The sequence below is a fragment of the Corylus avellana genome, chromosome 2 (assembly GCF_965113065.1).
Source record: "Corylus avellana chromosome 2, dhCorAvel1.hap1.2, whole genome shotgun sequence".
NCBI classification, from domain to species: domain Eukaryota; kingdom Viridiplantae; phylum Streptophyta; class Magnoliopsida; order Fagales; family Betulaceae; genus Corylus; species Corylus avellana.
Window position 1 is genome coordinate 32,487,019 of NC_142491.1, and position 18,971 is coordinate 32,505,989.

The window sequence follows — 18,971 nt, forward strand, 5'->3', positions numbered from 1 at the left end:
TGCAACAATTACCCATGTAATTTCAATAGGAATTTAATCTAATTATTTTCATTAATTAATTAATTATATATATATATATATATATATGATTTCTGTTACGTTGGTGTCATAATTAACCACCAGTAATCATAAACAAACTACACTTTCTAGCTTATTTTAGGGAGAAGCTTCTTCATTTTTTTTTTTTTTTTTTTTTTAACATGTACACACAAGAGGAAGATGAGGATTTAAACTAGTAACATCCGCTTCATAAAGCATGGTCTCCAGGCGATTGAACTACCCCTTGGAGACTTCTTCATTTTTAATACAAGATCAAAATTAAGGATAAACCTAAATTATAAAATATTCCTACGTACATTCAATAAAGAATATTTAGTTCTTTAGCAATTTAGCACCAAAAACTGTTACCGTCAACAAAAGAGTGTTGATGTGTTGTGTTCTCTCTCTTTTGAGAATGAGATTGATGAGTTGGAGGAGGGAAACTTTTATGAGTAATTCTAGGTGGCCTATTTATGTCTTACTTGTGTCGTATTAAGAATGATGTGGCTATTAAAATTACTCTTTGATCAGAATTCAATAATCAATCAAAAGTTCAATAGTGATTTTAATAGCCACATCATTCTTAGTACGACACAAGTAGGCTGCTTAGAATTACTCGACTTTTATTGTAAAAGAGAGAGGCTTTTAAATTCCCACTTTTATTTTAATATCGTAACTCACCTCATTCTTCCAAATTTTATATATATCCTGGCCTCTAGCACGCATGCAGTAGTATATAATGCAATTTTATATATATCCTGGCCAATGCTTGAATTTTTGTAATTATTTATTTATTTTTTTATAATAAAAAAAATGGTATTTTGAGAATTTTTAAAAGATCTGACGAAAAATTCTAATGGAGGGTAATGTCAAAACGCGTGGAAATTCAGTGAAATTTTATGAAATTTCTCCTTTATTTTATTTTATTTTTAGATGAATAAGTTCGATACATTTAAGAGTGTTTTTTTTTTAACTTCGACGAGGGGTGAGATTGTAAATTTTTTAAAATTTAATACACTAAACTAAAAGTTTTTATTTTTTATTTTTTTTATTTTTTATTTTTTTTAACTTTGATGAAGGATTGCAAAAGGGATAAATGTTAATGTGAATTAAGAGTTTCCCGAAAATTGAATGTCATATTACTTCAGCAAAAGGAGTCCCCATAATTTCCAATCCCTTGAGATAGAAATCATCCCAATTATTTAATTCCAATTATCATCCCTTTTCCTTGAACACATGATCATAAGATCGAAATTGTGGGGGTGATGGTTGATGGACGATTATAGCAATCGTAAAGGGAAAATGATACTTGATATTACTCCACTTCCATCGAATGCCTTTAATTAGGTTAATTAATTAGCGAAGAGATGGATATATATATCCTTTAATGCACAATTCTTCAAACATCAAGAGAAAATTGATATGATTCTTTAAGACAATTTTTCACTCTCCAAATGGTTGTTTTGTGTTAAGCAGGTTGTTGCTTGCCCAATAATTCAAATTCGAATCAAACTTACTGGAAATTACCGTTTTCTGAGTGGGACTCTCTTAGAATTCTAATAAATGGTGATAGTCGTTGCCAAGAGCAAATTTTACTAGTTATTAATGTTAAACCAAATCATGTCTTATTTTTCTTTTCCATATTATAGATAGAAGATTCTTAACAATATTGATCCTTCAGAGAATGAAAGTGGCAAGGGTGGGTCAATTAGATTTTAGACTTGAAAATTGCCATCCTCAAATCGTGTGAGCGTGATGGGTCTTCTTGAAACAGCAAGCCTTCCATTGGAGACATATTTGAAGCGTTGATGCAGCACAAATGAAAGAACAAAATAAAGATAAAAGATTGGTGTCTCCCCAATTGAATAAATTAGGGTTTCATCAGGAAGATAGCGTCTCACCACATAAATTAAATATTAAAAATGATTACAAAATAATACTAAATTTAAAGTCTAAACTAATATTCTTTCTCTATTCTACATCACAATATCGCTATCATCTCATTTGCTTTTGCAACTTGAGAATGATTACTCCCTAATTTACCGGTGTAATCATTTTCCATTATTTTATATATACAGATTTCCAATTTCCTGACGAATTTCTTCTCTCCCAGCAATATATGCAGACACGTCACAACTCTTTTCCAAGGCAAGCTTCTCATATTCATGCTTCTCAAAGAAAGATGCTGTATGTGAAAATTAAAAGCTATCAACAACATTAAAATGAAAATACAATTTCATCGAGATTAATTGTGGTGAAACATACTTTTGGGTCACACATGGGATTCATGAGAAAAAGTAGTAGTCAAACCAAGTGCTTTGAAATCTGCCAACTCAGTTTCTGTGTCTTCTGCAATAATCGAAAAGAAAACCATAAATTCGAACCCCACATACAGAAATTTTTTAAAATGCATGACTCAAAATTTTGTAAATTTACATAAAAATTGTATCAAACTTGAAAGAAATACTATCAGTCTTGTGTCTATCATAACTTATTAGAATGATCGAAATACCACTTTCAACATTGGGGGGCTATATTACAAACAGCCGGTAGTTTGAAAGGCTTTTTTATATTTTTCTCTATATGATTTCTCTTGGTGTCAAAACCATAAGTAATCATAAACAAAGTGCACTATTTACTAGAAACAAAGCATTAGGTTTTGGAGTTATTTATGGAGGCATTAATTGGAACGGAACAAAGCAAAATAATTTTAGGCTTTCTAGCTACTTTTAGGGAGTTAATCCTCATTAACTTTTAATAAAAGATGAAAATTGTGAAATACTTCTATAATCCTCATTGAATAATAAAAAAAGGAAATGTTAGAAAAAAGAAGAATAATTTTTAAATAAACATATAATATTAAATTTTTTTTTTTAAAAAATGCCTTATTTAAATTTCTACCTTAAGCCCCAAAATGTATCGAGCCGGCCGTCCTCACGAACCAACATTCCAACACAAATTACGACCCCTACCTCAAAGTTTAGTTAGGAGTGGTGAACCACCTCACCAGTATAGAAGCTGGACAATTTTTTTTTTTTTGTTTTACCGGCCCTTGAGCTATTGTAGCTACTCCTGAGCCAATGGCTCAAGGGCTGGTCAAACGACACCTTAAACTCTTGAGTTGGCTACTTTAAGGGCTCCAAAAGGAGCGCAGCCACCCTCCAGGTTGGTTGGTTGCTGTTGAACCACCCATAAAGAAGCTGGACAATTATTTTTTTTTGTTTTTTTTTTTCCAACATAATTACACGACAGCTTTGAATAGGAAGGTGCAATAAGACTCCAAACACCCCAAAAGTTTTTACATTTTCATACCGAAACACATGGCAATGAAAGGAAATAAACATAACACTCCAAACACAAAAATTAACACGAACTATATCATGGTATCCGTCGTGACAAGCTTTGAATAGAAAGGTGCAGTAACACTCCAAACACCCCAAAAGTTTTTACATTTTCATACTGAAACACATGGTAATGAAAGAAATAAACATAAGATTTTGGACACCGAATGTAGCCAATTCCTAGAACCTATCAGACCTGACACGATCCAACCCACATAACCCATTTAATAAACAAGTCATGTTGAGTTGACCTAAACATAACGCATTTCAACATGTATCTGGATTTAAATGCTACAAAGACAAAACTAACTACTTGCACTAATTTCTCTCAGTATACAATGCTTAAACACTACTTGGCTGCTACATCATTAGCAATTGATAAAATTTAATTATTACCAATGGGTTAAGTGAGTTGACACGTAATTGACTTGTTTATTAAACAAGTTAATTCGGGTCAATCCAAAGTGATCCAAATCTGATTGTACAATACCTTAATCCACTAATTTTGTATTACATTCATGTCAAGTTTGTAAGCCAAGTAAAAAATTGTCAGCCTTAAATAAAAAAGCTGAAACAATGAGAGTGTCACTTTTGAGTATTAGGACTATGAATAAGCATTTTCAGGTTAAAGGATAATTTTACTGGAAATGTATTCTGAGTTCATAAAACAATGCATGTTTCATTACTTGGAAATTCATATTCATAGATAACATAATACTTGATACTTGTACGAACATTTGTTTTGTTTAAAAAGTATTATTTCATTTGACAGTAGAACTTACTATTTTTAACACAACATCACCATATCTGGTGCCAGGCACATGCTCTCTAAAACCTTTTGGCATATCCAGTTTTTGTTAAAATCAAATGGAGAATTAAGCTAACTACGTAGGTATTGACAAAGGCAAGGCCTAGAAATGTGCTGATTTATTCTTCATAAAAGAATAACATATTCCGTAGCTCCTCATCATCTTTACTCCATTGAGTCGTTGACAAATGCTTCAACAAGCGACAATGAGAGACTGGCCAAGTCTATTGCCTCATGGCAGCTAAAATGTAGCAGAGTACTGTGAGTTTTCACATAGGATTGAGCAATTGCCTCTTTCGCTGAAACAATACACGAAGCAAAGTCAGATACTCAATATGAATGAACACAAAATCCATCAACTCTGATTATTCATGCAACTGAATGCATTTGAAAGTGGCACCATTCTACATCAACAAGTGAATGCACATGGGAAGTTTTCGTTTCTCATACAGAATTGAAAGGTGCATGTTTTTATGGGGAAGAACTACTTCAATAAAGTAATACGTGCTTCTTTTATTTAGCTACTTAAATGTATGGAGAAAACAAACACCCCCCCCTTGTGCTCTTCCTTCAACTGCCTTATCTTGGAAATTATTTTGATCGGTAAATACAACCCATGCACCTAAACAACATTCAACCCATGACCTCATCCTCTATCTCGTGTAAGTGAAAAGGGGGAGATACCATTTGGTCGAAAGATCATTTGCTTTATCTTAGCAATTAAGTAATGTCAAAGAGCCTATGACAATTTGAAAGGATTAAGAGAGATATCTGGATACGAGCAAGAGAAGACATGATTGGAGTATTCTAAAATGATACTAATTCATAATTGAAAAATTCCATTAAGTTAGCCATATCGCCCTCCTACCTATTCTTTTGAAACTACCTATTTGTTCTAACTTAGCCAAGCACTGCTCCACACTCTATTGGGATTAAAAAAAAGAAAAAAAAAAAAAACTAAAACAAAAACTAGGGACTGCTCTAAAATTTTTCCATGGATTAGAAATATCGTGGGTTCCCAGCTTCATTGCATCTATGCCTTCTACACATGACATGCAGTGAGAAAGTTTCTTCCCATACTTCTGCCCCGATGTGGATTATACTACATATAACAGTCAGAGAATACAGCTTGGTTTCCCTATATTAATGAAGATACATGGGAAAAATTACCTTAGCTTGTGCTGTAGAGCAAAAAATGATGAACATGAAAGCATAAAGACTTAAATCCTTACATATTTCTGTTTGATTTCTCCAAGGAATTTCTCAGGCGAATCAACAAATTCAGAACATTCCTTCTTTACCATTGCTGCTAGTTCTTCTTTTCCAGCCTTCTCAAGGTTTCTTATCAATATCATAAACGTTAACCTATCTGGGGCACAACCTGATGCCGTCATCGATTCATATGTCTCCATTGCCTTTTCTATCATACCCACTTGCATGTATGCTCCAATCATCTCAGCAAAAGCCCTTGTGTTGGGTTGTAAGCCTTCTTTCTTTAGTTCAGAAAAGAGCTCTTCAGCCATTTCAATCAATTTGTTCTTTCCCAACAATAGAATCATGTCACAGTATATGAGCAAATCGGGTTCATACCACTCTTCCTTGCGCACAAATTGGAAGACCTAAAACCTTATATATATTCAGATAAAATACAAATTCCAAAGAATGAATATTCAACTGGTACAAAAAATTGGGCAATCAAAGAAACGTAACAGTTAACAGTAGGCCAGAACTTAGTCATACAGCCTTCTTGATTGGAACCAGCATCTTGGAAACAGGGTAAACTGGCTAGTTGGATAGGAAGGGCAAGGAACCAGCTGCTCCATTCCAAAAGCTAAAAGATATTTCCTAAAGCAATAATGATCAAATTCATACATCTGTTTTGGCAAACCACTCAACCTGTTTACCTTGTCAAAGAAGTTGCCAGCTTGACAGCCTGGGGAAACTAGAGGATACCATTGGTTATCAAATATTGCTAAAGAAATCAAAATAAAGCCATTGATATCATACAACACAGGGGACACCTCAATCAAATACCTCACAGATACATTCCCTCTTTTTCTTTTTTGAAAAGTAATGTTGTATAAATAAAAAAATAGTAGAGGGTCGCAACCCTAGTACATAGAAAGTATACAACGGAATGCCTAAGTAAGAAAAGAAAAGAGAATAAGAAAGTCAGAAAAGCTAATCACTAAAGGAGTAGCTAAACAAGCAGCTATACAAGTAGAAGGTGAAAAGAAAAAAAGAAAAAAAGAAAAAGGACTTGAACTCCTCCACAAAATTTTTCTCATTTTTTTTCCCACCACAAGCACTATAAGGCAAAGAGGAGCCATTTTCGACATGACAGCACTCTAGAGAACGACCACCTGTCCACCAACAGGCAAACATTTTCTTAAGAGAGCATTCCCCATTTTCTTATTTTTTAAGAATCCTGAATAAAATTTCTGCTAACAAATACATTATCTAATGACAAAAATACCCAAGAATTGAATCTAATACAGATGACTGGTGTGGTAACCAAGAGGAACGTGATAGTGGATTATTTCTGATTCAAAAGGTACGGCTCATGTTAGACAATAAACAAACAATGCATTTTCTTCATGGTGTGATTAGTTTTGGATTATTACAATTTACCCACATTGTAATTCTAGCACAATTGAATACTTATGTAGATCCCAAAAGGAAAAGAACAATGAACGGAAGCAAATTAAAATGAAATTCACACAAGCCGAGTTTCTTATTATTTGTTGTTCATAAACAACAGATTTCTACCAGTTCTAAAACAATCAGTAAATCAGTCATTTGAATGTTGAGTATTTTAAGAATCCAAGAACATTTTCCATCCAAAATTTCATTAGGGGCCAAGTCATACTAAGTTATGCTCATATATTCTTAAACAAATGTAAAGTTAACAAGGAGCAAGATATACTTGAAGGGCCAAGTCTAGTTGATTTTGTCTTTGCCGCTCAGCCAAGGTGTCCAACAAGTCAGCCTTCAAGAGCCTGCTGAGTCTGCCATTGAAAACCTCTTGTAATCTGGGTGCGGATGATCTGGCTGGCTTCAAGGAATGGACTGCTTGAATGGCTTTGGAGGACAGCACGCTTTTCTTCCACAGAGGCTTTGTAGGTCCACCCCTAAGACCGCAGGTCACCACTGAAGAGCGTGAGTAGTAGCGTCTAGGGACGTTTTGGAGAATTCCCACTCGAAGGAAGTGGAATTTGAGGGAGCCCATCACAACCGAGTTTATCGAGGTGAGAGAGAGAGAGAGAGAGAGAGAGAGGGCCTGTCCTGATGTTTCAAATACATCAAAAACGTTAAGAGGGTAAAAAGTATTTTTTAAAAAGTTATGCCAAATAAAAAAGTTAGCAGTTTGGGAAAAAATTTCAAAAATATTTTTTGATATTTTACTCTAAACACATTTTTGGAAAAAACTTAAAAATGGTTTTTATTTTATTTATTTTTTACTTTAAAAACTGTACTTCTCAACATAATCACAAACATGTTTTAAGATAAAAATGTAATAAATGTCGTGAGATATATTTATATTTTTTTTTGGGAATAATGCTACAAATCACTCTTTTGTCACTCTTGTATCCCTCTAAAAATGATTTGACTCTTAAAATCACTATTGACCTTGTGATTAATCATTATTGGATTTTGATCAAATTGTGATTTTAAAAGTCACCTCGTTTTTGGAGTAGCACAAAAATGATACAAGAGGAACTAGAATTAGGGTTCGTTTGTGTTTGCGACTTAAAAATCTGCGATTTAAAAACGCAATTATAAATATTTGTCAAAATCGAGGTTTTACCTTTAAAATTACAGTTTAGCCTTTAAAAATGTGCGTTTTCAAAAAAAATTTCCTTACCTGCAATTTGAAAAAGCATATTTTCTACATTTTCAATTTGCAATTTTTTAAAAACGCAATCTCAAACTATTTACTTTCTGCTATTTGGTTTAAAATTGCATGTTAATGAAATCACAGTCCCAAACACACTTTTACACCTCTTGGTGTTCTCATAGTCTTCTTTTGGTCCTAAATATTATTTTTCTAAAAATTAAGTGAGAGAAATAAGAGAAGTTTCTTTTTTGACCTAGGACCAAGAGAACACTAAGAAGACACTAGGAGAGTACTATAACGCCCTAGTGAAATTAATTAACTGGTAATTGACTCCATGGTTCGCTTCACAGCCTTTTTCCTCCCAGAACAAGATTGGGAATCTCATTGTGATGCATCAAGAGTTTATCATCCCAAGACCAACCTATGCCCTTAAGCATAGAAAATCATTTTTAACCCTCAAGGGAGTAGCTTAACCTAAAACCAAGCCTTCACTTGAAAATTAGCTCTAGAAACCCAAAACTAACTTTCTAGTTGAACCAAATGTCGAGAATATGAAAGTGTGTCTCTAGATAAACCATTTATGGTCTTGAAAACATTTTGTTGTATACCTTTTGGTTATGTCTTTCTCTCCAGAGAATACTCGATCTAGACAGTTGCCAGGGGTGTTAAGCTAAAGACAGTAGACTCGATCGGCTCCTAAGTTAGCATACCATATTTTTTTAGAATCCTGAATAAAACATATGCTAACAAATACATTATCTAATGAAATAGATACCCATGAATCAAATCTAATACAAATGAATAGAGTGGTAAACAAGAGTAGCAAATGCACTTGTGTTAAACAATGCATCATAGCCTCCATAACACTCTAGACCATAAAAGATGATACCAAACAAGAATTATGAGATAAACAAAAAGACTAAAATTTCATATATAGAATATACATACGCTTGACATATAATTAATGGCTTTATAATTGACGTGCACAACATTTATTGTAAATGTATAAGTTCTGCAAACCGTATGATACTCAGCCTAGCAACAAACACTGCATAATTGAGTTTCATTCCCTCATGCATGCAACCATATGCATTTCTTGGTTCCTTAGCTGCCTTAGTGAAACTGCATGTAAAGGCTTGGCTATTGATTTCTTTGGAGAAAGAAATTCTTGAGTCACACATTGCATTGTAGGCCGAGACTTTGGTTTGGTGTGTATGCATGCAAATGCTATTGTAGCAATGAGGAAAATATCTTGTGCAACCAGATGATTGGGAGGTGGCAAACGTTGATCTAATATTTCATGCAACATCATATTCTGAGAAGAAGTTGAGGATAATGAAGTCATAAATTCCGTTGGATGTATTCCCATTAATATTTCAAGTGCCACAACTCCAAAGCTATAAACATCGCACTTTTCAGTAATTTTCATGGTATAGGCTAACTCTGCACATATATAAAACAAGAAAAACAAAATTATAAGAAAACAAGAAAAATTAAAAACAAAAAAGAGTTTCTTTTAATTTTGTTCTTTTGTATATTTTGAACGCAAAGAAGTTGGTCAAAACTTGTCATTGCATTCTATAGTGAAAGTGGTTATTTGCGATCATGCATGATCAGTAAATTACAAGGTAACCCTACTAGCACAAATATTGGGAAATACATTTGTTGTATGTGGCTAAATATACCTTTTAGAACAATAGGCCGTACTTAATGAATAAATAAATGTATAAAGATATAACTTATAGTAAAAAAAGATATTAGTTCACCTGGGGCAACGTAACCGTAAGTGCCGGCAACTAACGTTTGGTTGGAAGAGTCAGGATCAAGAAGCTTAGCTGTGCCAAAGTCAGAGACAAAAGCCTCTAGTTTATTGTTCAATAGAATATTGTTGCTTGTTATATCTCGATGAACAATTGCTGGAATACATTCATGATGCATGTAAGATAAAGCATGGGCAATGCCTTTGATGATGGTTACTCTCTTGCTCCAGTCCAATTCCATAGCTTCAATATTGCTATTTAGGATACAAAATAGGCTTCCCCTTTCCATGTACTCGTAAACCAAAAACATGCATCTCTTATGCAAACAGAATCCATGAAGTTTTATGATGTTTCGATGACGAATCTCTGTTAACACTTTTACCTCATTTCTAAAACTCATATCAAAAGTCGGGTTCTCAGCCTCTAGCTGATGAAGTTTCTTCAAGGCAATCACTTTTCCACTAGGCAATTTTGCTTTGTAAACGCTACCATAACCACCAGTTCCAATACAATATTTTAGATCAAAATCCTCGGTTGCTTCAATGATGTCTTCATATGCAATATGTCCATCATAATTCCAAATCGAGAACAAATTTTCATTCTTTGTTTCTGTTGAGTCAAATTGGGTTTCCTTGACCATGCATTGACATAGGAGAAAGCCCCCAAGAACTAAGAATCCTAGGGAAATGGCGATTGTAATGAAAATTTTCACTTTTGTTACGGTTGATTTGTTACTAGCTGGAGCGCAAGGAGGGAAACCCATGGTGTCACCGCACAATTTGTTGCCAATTAATGTGTCGGGTGTATGGTACTGATCAAAATTTGTTGGAATCGGACCTGTCAAAGAATTGTATGACAAGTTGACTCTTTTAATAGAAACGTAACTATTGGGAACATTGCCGGTAAGATTATTGTAGCTGATATCCAAGTTCAGTAACTTGTCAATAGTCCCAAGTTCAGCAGGTGCTTCTCCACTTACAAAGTTATGAGTAAGGTTAAGATACTTCAATGAATGAAGGTTGCCAATCTGAGTGGGGATATGACCACTTAGATTATTATGATCGAGATACAAACTAGACAAACTTTTCAAGTTCCCTATTTCTATTGGGATGGAACCCTTAATTTGATTTTGACTGAGGAACAAATGTGACAAATTAGTTAAATGACCTATAGTTGAAGGGATTTGACCATTGAGGCTATTATTCACGAGGTACAAGGTAATCAAATTCTTCAGGTTTCTTATCTCTGGGGGAATGGAACCATTTATTTGATTGGAATCAAGATACAAAGATATCAAATTGGTTAAGTGACCTATAGTTGAAGGGATTTGACCTTTGATTTGATTGGAACCAAGATCCAAATATGTCAAATTAGTTAAATGACCTATAGTTGAAGGGATTTGACCATTGAGGCTGTTATTCCAGAGGGACAATAAAGTCAAATTCTTCAAGTTTCCTATTTCCCGGGGAATGGAACCATTGATTTGATTGACAGAAAGAGACAGGACTTCCAAATTAGTTAAATTACCCAAAGTGGAAGGGATTGGACCAGTGAGCACGTTATCCCCTAGGCTTAACATGACCAAATACCTCAACGTTCCTATCTCTGACGGTATGAAACCTTTAATTCGATTGCTAGACAAAACGAAATGGGTGAGATGGATTAAAAGTGAAATAGAGGTAGGGATTGATCCAGTGATTTGATTATCAGAAACATTAAAAATCATTAATTGGGTGAGGTTTGTAAACGAAAGAGGCAACTCACCTGTCAAACTATTATGGGACAAATCAAGGTAGGTGAGTTTCGATAGAGTACCTATCTCCATTGGGATACTCCCCTGAAGTCCAGTTCTGTTAAGATCAAGGCGGAATAAATTGGGAAAGGAAGAGAGGTTGAGTTTTGACATCTCTCCCAAGTAGAAAGCATCTAACTCGATGGCAATCTCTGTAACGCTTCCACCAGCATTGCAAGTAATACCAGGCCACTTGCAACGACTTGAGACATTGTTGGCGTTGGCGCTTTTCCACCACCCACTCTTCAGCAGAGCCTTCGCTTCTAGTTGTAGTGCTGATGGTTCAGATGCTCCCACAAATGGAGTTGCAGAATCCAAATAGGTTCCACAGAACAAGATAGAGGTAGACCATGCAATGAGGACCATGGAAATGGGAAGGGAGGGTGCCATGTTTGTTTACAAGTGTATGAATGATATGACGAGGGTTTTGTGAACTTTAATAAGAAAGATAAAGAGGGGGCAGACGTGTGGACCGAGAGTGAATTGTTTTGTATTTAAAGTTGAATGTGATTTTGATGATGACTAGTAAACAAATGTGTTCCTTCTCATTTGAGAATGAGTACTGCAAACGTGAGTCACGAGAATCTTTTGAGAATGAGGGACACGCAATTTAGAAAAGAGAATCTTTTGAGTTGGAAAGTTTAATATAAAGGAGGGACACTTTACTAAAAGAGAGAGACATTAAATTCCCACTTTTATCTTAATATCGTAACTCACTTCATTCTTCCAAATTTCCTTTTTACCAACTATAATTAACTGTCTACTTCATGTTCAACATCTACTTTCCAACAACAACAAAAATTCATGGTAATTGAATTATTAATTACCATTTCAATAACATGCATTCAAAATCCATATATCCAAAACATAATTGGCATTTTGTGCATTTGTGTTGTTGGAATATACAAGAAGTAGTAAATCAAATCACTTCATTTTTGTATTAAATTGCTAACAGTAATTAAGAAGAGGTTACTCTTTTTTTTATAAACTCCTCCATGCATGAACTTGTGTGCCTTCTCTCAGCCCTCTTCCGTCCACCCTCGATTTTTTTTAATAAAACAATATGAGTTTGAAATTAATGCGACGTTACACATTTCCACGAATTTCCTTTGATTTGAAACTCAACATTTCGCCACTGTCGTTGTCTGTGGACAAATGTTGTCGGTGGATTGGACATATAGTCTTCACGCGCTCGCGGACTTGCTGAGAAGGTAACTGTTGAAGAATCTAACTGGTGGGATAAGCTTTTATGTGTTTTATGGGGGTATTTACTTTTTTTATTGTCCTAACCCATCAGATTACTATACCATTTTATTCCCAAATCACTCATTCCCTCAGTCAAACTTATTAAAAAATTTGAAATAACCTAAATACCCTAATTTTATAAGCAAAAATTACATATAATACCCTTAAAATTAAACAACTTAAAAACATATATATTATTAATGTATCTGTACCAGTTTAAATAAAATATATATATATATATATATATATATGTATAAATGTAAAATCAGTGAATGTAATTATCCTAAATTAAAAATCTATTTGTGTGCTATAAAAACAAAAATAATAATAATAATTCAGAGATTATTGGGATAGACCAAAATAACAATTTAGTCACTGTAATCAAATTCCGTCAAAACATTTCATGAATTCAATTAGTGTATCACACCATCACCAATAGAATGATGATATGTGTCATTCTTAATTAAAAGTAAATAAATATATTAAAAATATAAATATATAAATTACTTTTAAAATTAAAATTAAAAAAAAAAAAAAAAAAATTAAGGGGTGGCTACAATCTCATTGGGAGAGGGGGTGGCCCAAAGGTGGCTAGGGGTGGCTCCCTGCCACCCCTGACCCATAGGGGTGATGCACGGCCACCCCACCCACCTCTGGGGTGGCTCGCGTGCCACCCTTGAGGTGGGGGTGGCCTTCGAGCCACCCTTGATCTAGTTGGGGGTTCGCCGGAGGTGGTTGGGGTGGTGTGTGACCAACCCCATAGCAGCCACCCCCTATTTTTTTAAAAGAAAAAAAAAAATTACAAGTTTAATATATTTATATTTTTTGTTTTAATTTTTTATTTGGGGGTATTTTTGTCTTTTAATGAGATTTAACGTCTAAAAGAGAATATTTCATCCAATTGAACGAGTTTGATTGACAGAATTGGGGTTTTGAGAAGAAAATGGTAGTCTGATGGGGTCAGGCAGTATGATTGGTAGTTCATGAGGGAAAATTGACAATACGTAGTAGTTAAAGGGGAAAAATGGTAATTACCCCGTGTTTTATTATTATTAAATGAATATGAAGATTCATTAACAACCTAATGTATTTACAGAAATTCATAAAAATGAAAATTCATTAATCTCATATTGAAAATTTTGTGCAATTTTATCAAATAATTATATTCCTAAACAGATTTCAACTACAGAAATTTGTAAAAGGAACTCGGACGACGATGGATCTCTTCTTAGTTCTATAGCATTTACAAATTACAGCCATCCTATTTGAATTCGTCTGGTAATGAACAACCATAAATGTTGAATAAAGCAAATTAATAAAGGAGTGTGAACGTGTAGACATTGTGTTCTTTGTCTCTTTTGAGAATGTGTGTAAACGTGAGTCACGTGAATCTTAGAGTTGGACACTTAACAATTTCTTTTAGAATGGAGAAATATATGTATAAATTATCCTTCCTCTTTCAAAGTTGAGAAACTTTCATGTCCTTTTTATGTCTTTGGGTTGGAGACTTGGAGTCCATATCATTACCATATCTTTTTATGTCCTTACAGAAATTGATTAAAATGAAAATTCCATTAGTCTCAGATTGAATATTTTGAGGAAAATCCAGGCCTCGAGCATGCAGTACATAATGCAATTTTATCCTGACCAATACTTAAATTTTTGTAATTTATTTTTTTATAATAAAAAAGAGTATTTAGAGATTTTTTACAAGATTTAACAGAAAATCCTAACGGATATTAGACATCGCAAAAAATTGAAAGTTTAATATCTTAAATTGAGAGTTTTGAGCATTTGAACATTGAGAGATCCAACCGGGACCTGTCCGAGACCCCATTGGGACCCACTCGAGACCCAACCAAGACCTAATTAGGACTTAACTGGTGCTCGCCTAGGACCCGACTGAGACATATCAAATAGAAAAGATAATCAAATAGAAAAATAAAGACAAGGCGGAGTAAAGAAAATAAAAATAAGGATTTTACGTAGTTCGGTATACACCCTACGTTTACATTTATAAAGTGCTAAAGATTACATTGTGTTCTTATTCAATTAATGATTTACAATACAAATGATCTCTATTTATAGAAAAGTGAAGAGAATACAAAAAAAAAAAAAAAAAAAAGTAAAGTAAAAGAAAAATATGAACATTAATAAGAAAGATAACGAGGGGGCAGACGTGTGGACCAATTTTTTGTGTTGAAGTTGAATGTGATGTTGTTGACTAGTAAACAGTTGTGTTATTTGTCTTTTGAGACTGAATTTCCTTTTTGCCAACTATAATTAATTGTCTACTTCATGTTAAACATCTACTTTCCAACGGCAAAAAATATTAATTTTTGAAATGAATGGAACAACCACGCTCACATTACATTTCCACGAAATTCCTTGAATTTGAAAGTGAACATTTCGCAATTGGATGACAAATTAGTCTTGGTGTATTGGGAGTGGAGTAGTGGGCAGACCAATTAGTTTGTGTTGACGTTGAATATTATGTTGATGACTAGTAATTAAACTGAGAGTTTTTCTGTGTTGTATTATTTTTTAAATGGTGCAATCATAATATCCATACAACTCTTTCAAACTTGTCTACTGCTTAATCCTTCCTCTTTCAAAGCTGAGGAAATTAATTTTCATGTCCAGCATTCGCTAAATTTGGGTTGCTTAAAATTGAGCTTCTTTTGTTGGTTTGATGTCCACTCGGGTATTAGATATGACTCTCCTTTTTGTTTCCATTCCAATTGCAATTAATATAGATGCGAATCACTTGGACATTATAACCAACATATGGGGCCGGGAGCATGTTAGAAATGTCAACATTCACTGCATGCGGTAAAACTTGAAGAAGTGAACGACCCCAAAAGTAGGTTTCAAGAGAAAAATGGTCGTATTACTGTCCATATAATAATTATAAGAAAGAAAAGGATGCACCATTAATTCCTCAAACATCGATCAAGAGAAATTTGATACGATTCTTAAAACAATTTGTCACTCCCAATATGGTTTTTCTGGGTTAAGCTGGTAGGTTGTTGCCTGCCCAATAATTCAAATTCGAATTAAACTTACTAAAAATTACCGTTGTTCAAGTGGGACTCTTGTAGAGTTGTGATATATGGGGATAGTTGTTGCCAAGAGCAAATTAAGTTATTAATGTTAAACCAAATCATGTCTTATTTTTCTTTTCCATATTATACAAGATTCTTAACGTTGATCCTTCAGAGAATGAAAGTGGCAAAGCTAGGGTCAATTAGATTTTAGAATTGAAATAGCAAGCCTTTTACTGGAGACATGTGCGAAGCGGAATGGTCTTACAAGCTTCATCACATGTTCCGCCACAACCCACCAATGAGAAGGAGGGACAATTTCACTCAAACAACCGTATGTGATGCCCACGAAGTTCAGCCCAGATCAATATCACAAATGAATTTTTAAAAATACCTCTAAAAATATTTATTATTATGTGACATCATCTATAATAATAAATATTATAGACATATTTATTATATGACATCATCTATAGCATTAATGTAATAATACACAAATATTGACCATGAAATAACTCATCACCATCAAGTGAACAGAGAGGTTCTTATTATGCCACGACAGGCCCATATCATGCATTAATAGTGTTAGTCCTAAAAATGCTTTGGTGGACAAGCTTCCCTTGTACATGCAATTGGATCTTCTGCATTTCATTTAAAAGGGAAGGAAACCATTTATGGTTAGGCAAAACCATTTTATTGTTATACTTTTATTTTATTGTATCTAATGTTTTACATAATGTTACTTAGTTTAAAATATTTAAATGATGTGACAACATATTTATCGACATTATGTATACCGTAAAAACTGTAGAATAAAATTTTCATCTTAAAATGACTCATGTCATCAAGTGATATGCGATCCTTATTTATACAGTTAACTCATAAGAGTTTATCGTCAATTAAGATAAAATTGGGATACCTGAGGCTTCGTAATGCAAGTCGTTTCATAATGCGACAATTACCCATGCAATTTCATTGGGAAATTAATTTAATTATGTTCATTAGTTGCAAATATATGATTTCTCTTGGTGTCATAACCACAAGTAATCATAAACAAAGTGCACTGTCTACTGGAAACAAAGCATTAGGTTTTGGAGTTATCTATGGAGGCATTAATTAGAACGGAACAAATCAAAATAATTTTAGGCATTCTAGCTACTTTTAGGGAGTTAATCCTCATTAACTTTTAATAAAAGATGAAAATTGTGGGAAATACTTCTATAATCCTCATTGAATAAAAAAATGGAGATGTTAGAAAAAAGAAGAATAATTTTTAAATAAAAATATAATATTAAAATTTTTTTAAAAAATGCCTTATTTAAATTTCTACCTTAAGCCCCAAAATGTATCAAGCTGGCCCTGCTCACGAACCAACATTCCAACACAAATTACGACCCCTACCTCAAAGTTTAGTTAGGAGTGGTGAACCACCTCACTAGTATAGAAGCTGGACAATTTTTTTTGTTTTTTGTTTTACCGGCTCTTGAGCTATTGCAGCTACTCCTGAGCCAATGGCTCAAGGGTTGGTCAAACGACACCTTAAACTCTCGAGTTGGCTACCTTAAAGGCTCCAGAAACGGCGCAGCTACCCTCCAGGTTGGTTGGTTGCTGTTGAACCATCCATAAAGAAGCTAGACAATTATTATTATTATTATTTATTTTTGTTTTTTTCCAACTTAATTACACGACAGCTTTGAATAGGAAGGTGCAATAACACTCCAAACACCCCAAAAGTTTTTACATTTTCATACCGAAACACATGGTAATGAAAGGAAATAAACATAACACTCCAAACACAAAAATTAACACGGACTATATCATGGTATCCGTCGTGACGAGCTTTGAATAGGAAGGTGCAGTAACACTCCAAACACCCCAAAAGTTTTTACATTTTCATACCGAAACACATGATAATGAAAGGAAATAAACATAAGATTTTGCACACCGAATATAGCCAATTCCTAGAACCTATCAAACCTGGCATGATCCAACCCACGTAACCCATTTAATAAACAAGTCGTGTTGAGTTGACCTAAACATAGCTCATTTCAACATGTATACGGATTTAAATGCTACAAAGACAAAACTAACTACTTGCACTAATTTCTCTCAATATACAATGCTTAAACACTACTTGGCTGCTACATCATTAGCAATTGATAAAATTTAATTATTACCCATGGGTTAAGCGAGTTGACACGTAATTGACTTGTCTATTAAACAAGTTAATTCATGTCAATCCACAGTGATCCAAATCTGATTGTACAATACATTAATCCACTAATTTTGTACTAAATTCATGTCAAGTTTGTAAGCTGTGTAAAAAATTGTCAGCTTTAAATAAAAAAGCTGAAACAGTGAAAGCATCACTTTTGAGTATTAGGATTATGAATAAGCACTTTCAGGTTAAAGGATAATTTACTCATAACTTTGAAAACCACTTTAATTTCATTGAGTCCAATTGTAAGTATTTCCTTAGTTTTTGGTTTTTTGTTTTTTGTTTTTTGTTTTTTGTTTTTTGTTTTTTTAATTATTTATTATTATTATTTTTTTATATTGTTCTTTGTGTTACATTCTGCAAATGGCCTTCCACTAAATAAACCTGAAATTAGAACTTAAATTTATTGATGCTAAAATAAATAATTTGTAAAATGTACATAAGAACAAGTAAACAGTTTAAGACATTTAATGAACCATGCCTTGGAGTGAAAACATGTTTACAAATTAACATTTTTTCATTCATTTGAGCATAATTGTCATTTTCGTGTTAAACTAGTTTCATGTGAGACAATCTTTGGTAGAGAACCTTTTCACTTGCTGTACAATAAGACCTACATTTGATTACTAAAAGAAGAGCAAACAAAGAGTCTGTAGAGGGAGAAGAAATTGTAACTGTTTGGGAGAAATTCACTCCCAGCTAGAATTTTAGTAGGAATATCTGCTTATGTTAAGAGCATTGTTAATTTAAACCTTTTCACTTATGTTTTATTGTTTTATTATGATTTTTTAAGGGGAAATTTCTATAAGCTCAAAAGATGAGGCCCAATAGATTTTGGTGCACTTGATTAACATTTGCATCTGGGGTTCCAAACAAAATATGGGCT

At 33.6% G+C, this 18,971-nt stretch overlaps 1 protein-coding gene and 1 pseudogene across 2 annotated transcripts; both read right to left on the minus strand.

Moving 5' to 3' along the window:
- Positions 1–5,148: 5,148 nt before the first annotated feature.
- LOC148587638 (uncharacterized) lies at positions 5,149–7,426 on the minus strand (annotated as a pseudogene). The gene is made up of 2 exons (XR_015911340.1): positions 7,115–7,426; positions 5,149–5,807 (listed from the first exon to the last, which is right to left on the minus strand). The product of XR_015911340.1 is annotated as an uncharacterized LOC148587638 (transcript).
- A 1,663-nt stretch (positions 7,427–9,089) lies between these two features.
- LOC148587639 (uncharacterized) lies at positions 9,090–11,968 on the minus strand. The gene is made up of 3 exons (XM_088512738.1): positions 11,098–11,968; positions 9,793–11,031; positions 9,090–9,469 (listed from the first exon to the last, which is right to left on the minus strand). The coding sequence occupies exons 1-3, from the start codon at positions 11,966–11,968 to the stop codon at positions 9,090–9,092; spliced, it is 2,490 nt and encodes an 829-aa protein (XP_088368864.1).
- Between the last annotated feature and the right edge of the window lie 7,003 nt (positions 11,969–18,971).

What these genes read in the sequence shown, in the direction of transcription:
- LOC148587639 (XM_088512738.1), bottom strand. Translation starts at nt 11,968, where the DNA reads ATGGCACCCTCCCTTCCCATTTCCATGGTCCTCATTGCATGGTCTACC. An exon ending in TCAAATCCCTTCAACTATAG is followed by an intron (nt 11,032 to 11,097) that starts GTCACTTAACCA and finishes CCATTCCCCCAG; the next exon opens with AGATAAGAAACCTGAAGAAT. An exon ending in TTACGGTTACGTTGCCCCAG is followed by an intron (nt 9,470 to 9,792) that starts GTGAACTAATAT and finishes ATATATGTGCAG; the next exon opens with AGTTAGCCTATACCATGAAA.